This window comes from Morus notabilis, unplaced genomic scaffold, assembly GCF_000414095.1.
Source record: "Morus notabilis unplaced genomic scaffold, ASM41409v2 Scaffold57, whole genome shotgun sequence".
Lineage (NCBI taxonomy): Eukaryota > Viridiplantae > Streptophyta > Magnoliopsida > Rosales > Moraceae > Morus > Morus notabilis.
This window is the reverse complement of record NW_010357689.1, coordinates 205,161-216,955: the sequence shown is the minus strand read 5'-3', so window position 1 is coordinate 216,955 and position 11,795 is coordinate 205,161. Positions and strand designations below refer to the sequence as shown.

At 36.1% G+C, this 11,795-nt stretch overlaps 1 protein-coding gene across 1 annotated transcript; it reads left to right on the top strand.

The window, feature by feature from the left end:
* The first annotated feature begins 220 nt into the window (after positions 1-220).
* On the top strand, positions 221-6,463 carry LOC21401515 (probable LRR receptor-like serine/threonine-protein kinase At2g16250). Its single transcript, XM_010090619.2, has 4 exons — positions 221-2,682; positions 3,228-3,356; positions 4,010-4,032; positions 5,225-6,463. Exons 1-4 carry the CDS (start codon positions 803-805, stop codon positions 5,839-5,841), a joined length of 2,649 nt encoding a protein of 882 aa, XP_010088921.1. The 5' UTR covers positions 221-802; the 3' UTR covers positions 5,842-6,463.
* Positions 6,464-11,795: the final 5,332 nt, after the last annotated feature.

Genomic DNA, 11,795 nt, shown 5'->3' with positions numbered 1-11,795 from the left:
AAATGAAAAATTCCCGTTTCCTTCGGCCATGGGTAATAAAAACCGGCACCGAGTCACCGCCCCACTCTGACTCACTGAGTCATATCGCTGCCGTATCGACCTCTTTCTTTCTTTGTTTTTTTTTTAATTTAATTTAATTTTTCTCAACTAACCCTTTCCCCCTTCAACTTTCCATAATCGTCAGAGCCTTATAACCATTAAAAACAAAAAAAAAAAACTCTCTCTCTCTCTCTAAAAAGTAAGAGAGAGAGAGAGGGTGATAGCCAAAGCAGCTCTTGGTCAGACCTTTTTTTTTTGTTTTTTATATACAAATAATTTGTTCAACAATAAAAGGAGCCCATTTTCTTTTTCGGCTTAAAATTTTTAATTTTTCTCTTTTGTCAACAGAAGAAACAGAAGAAGAAAAGCATTTAGAGGGCGACAGAAAAGTAGTTGCGGAGAGAAAGATTTAAAAAAAAAGAAGAAAAAAAGAAAGAAAAGAAAAGAAGAGAAAGCCGAAGAAAGTGAATACAGATTTGCTGCACACGACCTGTTCGAAGAAGGAATAAAAAAAAAAAAAAAAAAAAAAAAAAAAAAAAAAAGATAGAAAAATCAAACTCAAAAAGCTTGTCAAAATCAAGGTAAGAGCTTCCCCGTTACCTCCTTCACTTTTTCTAGAGAGAGAAACTCAAACAACACTTCTAGAGAGAGAAGGAAGAACAGAACACAACACAACACATTGTTGTAACATTATTGTTACACTCGAAAACGAAAACACATGTATTTTCGTAGCAGCTTACGTACTTGATGGATCTCCATAACCATGGTGGATCAGCGCAGTAGCAGAGTATTGCCCTTCTTCTTCTTCTTCTTCTTGTTCTACTTCTTCGTCTTGTTGGGGCCCACATTTGAGCAGCAACTGAGTTCGCAGCTCGAGTTCAGGGCCCTGTTCGAACTCAGATCGTCGTTGGGACTCCGAGGCAAAGAGTGGCCGAGGAAAACCGACCCTTGCCTCTGGAACGGCGTCGTTTGCGAGGATGGAAGAGTCGTTTCGCTTAACATCTCTGGGTTTAGGAGAACCCGTCTGGGTCGCCAAAACCCTCAATTCTCCGTCAATGGCTTGGCCAATTTGACCCTTTTGCGGTCTTTCAACGCCTCCAATTTCCTCCTTCCCGGCACGATTCCCGAATGGTTCGGTCATAGATTGAACTCTCTTCGAGTTCTTGATCTTCGTTCTTGTTCTATTTATGGGTCTCTTCCTTATAGCCTCGGCAATTTGACGAATCTCACCGGTTTGTATCTTTCTAGAAATAATCTCTCTGGATCTATTCCTTCTTCTTTCACCAATCTCAAGAATCTTTCGTTTTTTGACTTGTCGTCGAATTTCTTGTCCGGTTCGATTCCGCTCGAGATTGGGACATTGTCAAGGCTTCAAGCTTTGAACCTCTCAAGCAATAACTTGTCCGGTTCGATTCCTGCTATACTTGGGGACCTTGGAGCACTGGCTGACCTTGATCTTAGCTTCAATTCGTTTTCGGGTTCGGTGCCGCCGGAGTTGCGTGGTCTGCGGAGCTTGAAAAAATTGTTGATTGGGAACAATTTGCTTTCTGGGTCTTTGCCTGACAATTTGTTTAGCAATCCAAGTAGTTTGGAGACCATAGTTCTTAACCGTAATAGCTTCAATGGTGGAATTCCTAGCGTGGTTTGGTCTGCACCCGGATTGCGGTTTCTCGACGTCTCCGGGAATAACTTCACCGGTCAGCTGCCTAATTCCAGCTTGAGTGATAATGCCACTGTTGATAGAGTGCTCAATATGTCCGGGAATTTGTTTTACGGCGGTCTGTCGACGGTGCTTAGACAGTTCGGTTCCGTTGATCTGTCCGGAAACTATTTCCAGGGTGGGGTTCCGGATTACGTTGTAGTCAATGCGTCTCTTGACAGTAACTGCCTACAGAATTTGAGAAACCAAAGGAATCTTTCGGATTGCGAATCGTTCTATGCCGAGAGGGGTCAAAATTTTGATGCACCGAGTCCTGCTCCCTCTCCTGCGGCGGAGAGGGAGACTTCTAAGAAGAGCAATAGGAGGACGATCATTTTGGCTGCGGTTCTTGGCGGGGTTGGTCTTATTTTGCTTTTGGCTATATTGCTGGTTTTAGTCCTTGTATGTCTCCGAAAGAGAGGTGATACAACACAAAGAGGAGTTGGTGTTGGGCCTGTTCCCGGCAGTAGCAGCCCCCCTCCCGCGGCAACCATTAACTATTCGAGCGTAGGAGATGCGTTTACATATCTGCAGCTGCTCCAGGCCACAAGTGACTTTAGTGACGCAAACCTCATAAAGAATGGTCACTCGGGAGATCTCTTCCGTGGCGTGCTGGAAAGTGGAATACCTGTAGTCATCAAAAGGATCGATTTGCGCTCGGTTAAGAAGGAAGCGCACCTTGTGGAGTTGGATTTCTTTGGTAAAGCTTCACACACGAGATTTGTACCCTTTTTGGGACATTGCTTAGAGAATGACAACGAGAAATTCTTAGTTTACAAATACATGCCGAATGGGGACTTATCAAGTTCCTTATACAAGAAAAACAACACAGAGGACGACAGTTTACAGTCGTTGGATTGGATCACAAGACTGAAAATTGCGTTAGGAGCGGCGGAGGGTCTTTCTTATCTGCATCATGAATGCAATCCGCCACTCGTGCATAGGTATCTTTAAACTTGCATCTTTTTGTTGCCTTCTGTTTTCCGCAGTGTCAGCTTTTTTGTTAAATTTCCTACTCGCTGAATTAATACAAGAAAGTCATAAATCTTAGACTCTTAGGCAAACTTTTCTTTATGATTTGTACTTCATTTTTTTTACCTGGTCTGTGCAACTCTTTCTAATGCCCTGCTGCCTTAATTTCTGCTATGATAAGGATTTAGCTTTAGGATTTGACTTTTATCTGTTGAAAATTTCCAGCCAATTGTAGAGCTGTAAACCTTATATTATAACTATATGAAACTTGATTTTCACCGTAATTCCTTTCTGATTTACAGTTGATATAAAGTAAAACAAATGAGCTTGAACATTGTTACTATTACAGCGTTTGTATCAATATTTTATTCATTATGGGATTTGGTTCTCCATGGAGAAGTGCATAATTACAATATTACTCTCAAGTATGTCCATGTTTAGCATATTTATGTATATTCTCTAATGCTATATATCGTACAGCAAGTTGTAACATAGTTGTAATTTTGTGTCATTGAAGAGATGTGCAAGCAAGCAGTATACTTCTTGATGATAAATTTGAAGTGCGGCTAGGGAGCCTGAGTGAGTTCTGCACTCAAGAAGGGGACATTCATCAGAGCAAGATTACGAGGTTACTGCGTTTGCCACAGTAAGTTTATGTATTCATATGTTTGAATATTCAGTTGATAATTTTACCAATTAACAATTTTATATTACATCATTTTGGGTGGACAACTCGTCCTCGCCTGTACTTCATTTTTCTGTTTGATTTTAGGAGTCTTATTTATTTATTTATTTTTTTTTCAGAAAATAGACAAAAAAAAAAAAAAAAAATCATTTTAGACACAGGTTATATCCAGTTACTCGTTAAGCTGCTATTCCAATTGTTTTTGCATGTTTTAGATTTATAGAGTCAAGCCTTTTTTTTATTTACTTTTTTAATTTTTGACTTTTCCCTCGCTATATCTGAATTCCTTTGCTTCCATTTTCATCGTTTACTCAATGAAACAATGATGTGAAAAGTAGATGCTACGATGCTTACAAGTTACAATGTCAAGTGCTAAAGTCGCTGGTACTTGCACCAATCAAGAAACTTTAAGTTTTTGTAATGTTTATCAATATTGTTAGCTGACAATTAGACATTTCTTGTTTAGCTATAATTGTAAATTTTTCTGATGCGTTTACAGTTCAGAGCAAGGTTAATTTCTATGACTTATTTTAAGACTATTTCCCGAATCAATCTTTACCTTTTGTTACCTTATACTTGCTCGTTGTCTTATTCAAGTTCTCTTTGCAATGCAGGTCTTCTGAGCAAGGTGCTTCTGGTACGTACTAATTTAATGGTTCAAAATATTTCTCATAATTTTTATTTTATTTTCTTCTCCTGTTTATTTTTTGAATGTATAAATAGACACAACATATGTGCCGCTCAGAGTTTTTGACCTCTAGCTTTAGGATATTCTTTTTGACTCAATTGACCATTAAGCAATCTCGTATCGAGTAGCATATTAAGCATTGTTTTCAGTAAATTTTTCCTAGCCATAATTTTTGACAAAAAAATGAAAAAAAAAAAAAAATTAATGGGAGACACTTGGTTAACTATGGAATCATGATGTTTCATATTTCACTTGCATTCTGAATTGGGAAAGGTATAGAATGTCAAATTTTCTATCACTCCCAGTGTTCTTCGTGATTGACTCAGTACTTGATTAAAGTTACTGTCTGGGGTTGGGGATTGTTGAATTGAATAGGTGGCAGTGGTGTTAGTTGGATTGTCTGACTTTTATTGATTTGAATAATCCTCCCCTCTAGTAAAGATCAACTATTTTATGTAGTTTCTATGGAAATGTTACTGCCGTTGGACTCAAGGATGTTTGTATTTACGCATTTACTTGGATGTTTGAGGAAAATTAGCGAGGCTGGATCATATTTGAAATCTTTTAGAAACCGACCGTAGTTATGGTTTGAAAGTTGGTTAAAATTTCAAGCATATGAAGCCAAACTAATATTTGAAAGCACGGAACAATGAAAACTGTTGATATTCCCTGTAGGATAGTTAGTCTTCAAATTGTATTGTTAGTTTGGGTAGTCACTTTTCTCGTAGGCGGTCTAAATCAGCCACTAAGGCCGATAGTTTAGTACATGTCTGGCACATTGCAATGGAACTCTGAAACAACAAATGGGGTTTTCCTTCAAATGGATATTGTGATTTGAGAAAATGATTAATACTGTATGAGCTTTCAGATAGTGACATGCTGACCAAATATTGGGTTGTTCCAGCTTATGCTTGTGCTGTTAAAAACTTTTGTTTTGCACTTGAATGGTTCTTTTCTAATATCGGGTTCTTTTAGTCACTATTATTCATCTGATAGGAGCTGGTTAGAAAAATCAAGAGATGTTTAGAAACTTAAAGTCATGACTTCACCATTTAGTCGGTTGAATCTATTTTCATGTAACATGGGTTCTACGCAAAATGAGTTTTTCTCCTGAAAGATTATGTTTCTCCAAAACTGGCAGGTACACCCACTGCAGTATGTGCATACGATGTTTATTGCTTCGGAAAGGTCTTACTTGAGTTGGTGACGGGTAAACTTGGCATCAGTGCTTCAAGTGACGCCCAAGCAAAGGAATGGTTAGATCAAACAGTACCATACATCAGTATATATGACAAGGAACTTGTTACAAAAATAGTGGATCCATCCTTGATTGTGGACGATGACTTACTGGAGGAAGTATGGGCCATGGCCGTGGTTGCCCGGTCCTGTCTAAATCCGAAGCCCTCAAGGCGACCCCCAATGAGATACATTCTCAAGGCTCTGGAAAACCCTTTAAAGGTGGTAAGAGAAGAGAATTCAGGCTCTGCGAGGCTCAGAACAACCTCCTCTAGAGGGTCTTGGAATGCTGCTTTGTTCGGTAGCTGGCGTAGCTCATCTGACATAACAGTCATTCCAGCAGTTTCCTCAACCAAAGTGGAGGGTGGGAGTGGCTTAAAACATTCGGGAACGACGGGTTCACAGGGAAGTGGGCAGAATGGAGGAGGGGGTGAACATTCGTCCTCGTACAGACGGCATTCTAGGGAGATATTCCCCGAACCATCTAGCGTACAAGATGTAGAAAGACCGGATCAGGACTAGCTAAGACATGTTAAAATTGTTCTTGATTCTTTTGTCAATAATACAACAGGCTTTCCTAATTTGAGTGCCTGTTTGTGGTACCCCCAGCTTGCTTTTCTTCTCGATTTTGAAGTCAAGATGATGTTTTCAAGCCATTTTTTGTGTTGCAAAAGGCACACATCTTCTCTGGCAGGGAAGGAGTGAAAGTAGCATCAGAAGATTATTTGACTCCAGAAAATCTGTACAAGTTTTGTTTGATGGTGATGAATCTGGGAAGAAAATTTGGGAGCAGAGAAGGTTCAGGGGTGCCACTGGCGGATATGGTTCTTATTTGTTTGCCGGCTTGTTTATGGCATAAACAGGCTACAATTTTTATGCAATTAATTTCTCTCTGTTCTTTTTTTTTTTGTTTTGTTTTGTTTTTTTTTTACGTTTTTTTTTTCTTTGGGGTTTTGCTTAGTTTCTGATCCTCTTGTGGAATGTAAATTGTAATTGTTAAAGATCCCTTAATTCAAAATCAGATTTCACATTTTGGTCCACCAAGAAGAGGAAATGTTAGCGGTTACTAGGAGAATCACTGTAATGAGGGCTTGTGTTTAACTTCCACATCTAATCCCATTCCTTCAAGCTCGGGAGTACTGTTCACACAAATTCAATTTACTGTTCCTGCTACAGTGAAATGATGCTTTTACCCTCCATTTATTGTTCTCTTCTTCTTCTTCTAGTGCAAGGCGTTTTGGTCTTTCAGTGGCTTCTTTGGTTTTGCGTTTTGGTAATTTCGCAGCCCCTGCAACTCTTAGGTTGTGTTTGGAGTTATTTTTGTTTTTCACGTTTTTTGAGAAAAAAAAGAGAGAAACGACGTTTGACACAATTAAAGACAAAAAACAAAAATGAAAACGATTTTTTAGTTTAGTGTAAAATGGGAGAATTCCGTTTTCTCCTCTCTCGAGTAGAGGGAGAGAGAAAGACATTAATATATTTTTTATACTGAAAATAATCTCTTCATAAAACTACCAAACGCATTTTTAAAAATAATTTCTATCTAAAATTAAAAATATTTTCATTTTTATTTTCATACAAAAAAATAAAATTATTTTAAAATGAGTTCCGAACACACCCTTATTTTCTTTTCCCCCTCGATTCTCTCATCTTCTCCGCCCCCTTCATTTGGTTTTGCCCTTATTCTTTGCTTTCCCCCGTTTATGGTGATGGGCTTTTAGGTCCTTTTATTGTTTGGCCTGCCTCTGTGCCCTTTTGCCCTTGGATTTCTCTCCATTTTGCCGCTTCTTCTCCGTTGTTTCCTTCGTTTTGTTCTTGTTCTTTCCCTTTCTTTCTTTTCCGTTTTGCCTTTGATTCGTTCCTTCACTTTTGTTTTGCTGCAGATCTCACATTCGTTGCTTTGTGCCTCGTCTTTGCGGATTGTTCGTTGTGATCTTGGTGGAAATCTTGCTAGTTTATCCCTTTTCTCTTTTGGATTCCTTTAGTGGTTGGATTTGGGATTTTTTCCCGCTTTATGTTGTTCTCATCGCCACGGACTCGCTGATTCTTTTTTTCTTGTTTTTGTGTTGGATTCAACGGCCATTTTGGTTTTAGTTTTTATGTGTTCATTTCATAGTTTTTCTTTTCCTTCATTGCCCATTGTTTTGCTTCCTTCACGTCTCTCTCTATTTTTTTTGTCTTTCTTCGCTTTTTTGTATAATTTTTTGGCGATTCATATGCATTGTAATTTTCTGTTGAGTAATAGCTTTGATTGTGTAATGATACTTTTAAAAAAAATTTTGTTCTCTGATTTTTTTTTTTTTGTGTGTGTGTGTGCAGGATTTGCTGATTCCCTCTTTCATTGCATGCCACATGTGTAAATCTTCATTTCTCTGCCTCTGATTTATTCAATCACTGTTCTATCTTTTTTATTTCATGCAGTTTTTTTCTTGCCCGATTTTTTCATTTCCGCCGTTGCTTGCCTACCGCATGTATCTTAATCCTGATTCTTTGGCGTTTAATTTATTAAATTGCTGAGTTGTGGTGTTTCTAACTTTCTATTGCTCATTTGTATTGCCAGCACATAATTTGTACATATTTTACGGCAAATGTATTAAATGCGTAGGCCAGTCTTCCTTCTTTGACTGTCTGAAATAGGTTGAAATCTTACGGAGAAAAAGTTTTCCTCATTTTTCATCCTTTTTCCTTTTACTGTTTTGTTTAATTCTTTCTCTCTATTATATAATTATTGTTGCAGGTAGTTGCATTTTTATTTTTACCTTCATTTTTCCTTCTTTTATTCTAAATACAATATTGTTTTTATGATCAGTTAATATAGAAGTTTTCAGTTCCTTAGCTTTTGTTAACCGACAATGCTTTACCACGTGTTATGTGATTAGAGGCTATTTACTGTTGATTTTATCTTCTTCGTTCTTTGCTTTTATGTGCTGTTATTCTACAACAATTTGTTACTGGTATTCTTACTTTTTTTCCTTACCATTGACGTTTCTCTCTTTCTATCTCACCTATACTTATTTACTACTTTAGTTAGTTGTTGATCATTTACTGCTCTATTTTTTCACTTGACACTTTGCCCTTTGTATCTTACCTGTCCTCCTTTATTGCTCGAGCCTGTTGTGGATCATTTAGTGCTTTATTTTTTCATCCTTCTATCTTTTACTACTTGTGTTGGCTCCTGATTGTTCATATCTCATACTAACAACAACGTTACAACGCTTCAGGTATTCCTAATAACTTTTACCTCTAATCTTTTAATAGTTTTAATGGAGTTCAAAATATTACCTTCCTATCCTGCTATTAATCTGCCGGCTTTGTTTTGTTGTTTCTATTGATGTATAACTTTATCAGTTTATGAATGAGCGTTGCTGCTCTAAAAAATTGGTCAAAAATTCCCCTTTATAGCAAATAAACAAAGATGCCCTTTTATTGTTAATCCATGTTATTGACATATCGTTATTCCTTTCTTTTGCTTCTCTGTCTACAACTGTCGTATGGTTCTTAGTTATTAGATCCAAAATTCTTCATTTTTTGGTCATAATTTCACCTCACGTATTTTATTTTTACTTGCTCCTTTTTATATGCTCTCTTCCTCTCTTTTTCCCCCTTTAATGGCAATGATGAGCATAAATAATTTTAATCCATTGAGTGTTGTATGATTTATCTAAAAATTGCTGTGAGGCTAGTTTACTACTTTTGCGTTTTTATTTCTTATTTATTGATGCTCATACTCTATATAAATTTCTCATATGTATTTCTCACTTTTTCTCTTGTGCTTGATGTTTTTCTTCTTGTATCTCACCGGTGATCATTTACTACTTGAGTCAATTTCCAACCATTAGTCTTTTGCTTTTGTACTACTCTATTTTTGACCACCCATGTTCACCTGTAATTGGTTGCTATCCCACACTTACACCAGTGTTACAGTGCTCCAGCTATTCTTAATAACTTCCATTAATGCCTTTTAAATGCTTCTTACTGATATTCAATATATTATGTTGCCGTGCTGTTATTAATGTCTCGATTTTGTTTTATTATTTTTGTTCCAATGTGATTTTACTGTTCTATAAATGCATCCTGCCGGTTTATAGGATTGGTGAGCATTTCTTTTCACAGTTAATAAATGTTGCTAAAATCTCGGTCTAACCACAGTATTCATGACTGTTCTATTGATAAATCTTGCAATTTGTCACTTTTTATGAGCAAGATAATTACACTAATATGTTTATCTCATATCCTTTATGTATACTTAGTCTTCTTATTTTTTCGTTCCTTTGTTTAATGGCGATGATGATCAGAATTAAAGTCTCATACTTTGAGTTCTATATGATTTTTCCAGAGATTGCTGTTAATATAGTTTCTTTGTTTTCGACATTACCACCTTCCGAAGGCTAAGTCCTCCTTTTCCCATTCTGTTTTTATACTCTGCAAACTCCTCATTTTTACTTGATTTCAAATCTTCCTATCTCTAGCTTCAATATTTGAATGGACTGCAAGGGACATTTGCTTATCTGTATAATATAGTTCTTTTTGTCTTATTTTTTCCCGTTCTCCGCCCTTTAGCTTCAATAGCATTAGGTCCACCCTTTAGCTTCAATAGCATTAGGTCTTTACAGTAAAACTTATTTACATGTATCATATATTGGTTTTTGTCATTCCCTTTATTTTTTTTTTTTTACCTTCTTAAGTTTCAAGCATTGACGTACACATTTGTAGCTCTTATTGCTGTAGATTCTATAATGCAATCACTGTGTTGTTCTTCCTCTCTTTCTCAAGACAATGTTTTTCATCCTCTTTAAATAAGTGCGGAACCAGCCTCTATTCTCTTTTCAATCTTCTTATCTTCTTCCATCTCCTCAATTCTCTATTCTTCTTTTTTTGGTTTTTAATCTCATCCTATTCTCTTAATTGGTCTCTGCTTTGCTATTGTTTTTTACATATCAAATAAAATCAAAGCTTTTTGCCCCTTCTTTTAATTCACCTGTTAGCCTTTGGATAAATTCATGTTTTACTCCAGTCACTCATTTTTTGTGACATATACTTTATAATTTGTGCGATGAATATAGTAACTTATTGATTTTTGTGTTTTTGTGTAGTTGCCCTTAGTTGGTAGCCACAAAAAGTGCAGTTGCCCTTAGTAGGTAGCCACAAAAACACTGTAGATACATAAGTTTGCTTATTCATTACATATTACTGAGAATATTAAATATCTGAGCCATAATTGCTACATCAAAACACTGTGATATCTATGTTTTGTTACAGTTTTTGATTTTTATACTTGGCATTTGATTTGTTTCTGCCTTACTCATATAATACATTCTGTTTACCTTTCTATTTTGATGCACCCGGTGGATCATGCATAAATCTATATCTTGCTTTGCTCATTTAGTTTCTATGATATACAAGTTATAATCTATATGATAAACTCGATTTCTTACTACTATTTCCATTTCCTTGCGCTTTCCCTTAGCACGTGGCAACATAAATGCTTGAAATGATTGCCTTTACGTTTTTACCGCACATCACTGAAAGGATTGATTACCTAAATTACTAAGTAAAAATACTCCCATGTTGATGTTTTACTAGATATTGTTTTAATTTTTCTCCTCACATGCTGTATCTGCACTTTCCTTAATTTCCTTCTTATGCTCTGCCTTACTCTCTCTATTTTTTCTTTTACTTGCAATTAGTTTGCTTATTCTCAGTCTTCATCTATCCCTTTCTCTTATTACTTATTCACTTAGTTATATTTTTCCAAATTTTCTATCACACACTATTGGGTCTTTTCATTGCCATATTCTTCGTTGTTCCCTACCTTTCATTGGCTAATATTTGGTGTTTGCAGTAGCATTTGAAGCATTTTAGGTAATATTTAGAACTTTTAGCGATAGGCTCTGATTACGCCCAAACGTGTACAAAACAAGCGGTCAATTGTAGCACAATTAGGACGGCCGATCCCACGAGGAAGTGACAAATTGAACAAGAAACGATTAGCAAATAAAAAACGTTAGGAGATAAATAATAAAGTAAAAATAAAAGAGAATGAAAATTTTTTTGAGAAGTTTAAGAGTAAGAAAAATGTATGAGAAAATTATATAATTAAAACCGGTAAGGCGTTGAGATTCCCCTATATGTTTCGTTCACCCAAATGGATTTTGATCTTTGAGATTACTCAATTGAAAGTGAATTAAAATGTATTCGAGTGAGTAAAATTCTTACTTGAAAACTAGTAAAAATTATTCTTACAAGAAATCTTAAAGCGACAATATACCGTTGGCAATATTGCAGTAAAAGACTACTCATAAAACAATATTATCGATATAATTATATTGAGCAACAATTACATAAAAAGAGCATGACTAAATTTATATAAAAGTTGACAACAAAATATATCAATATAAGAAATTAGAAGAAGATAGAAGAAAATTAAACACTCAAATATATAAACATTGGAGAACAAATGGAGAATCAAAATCCAT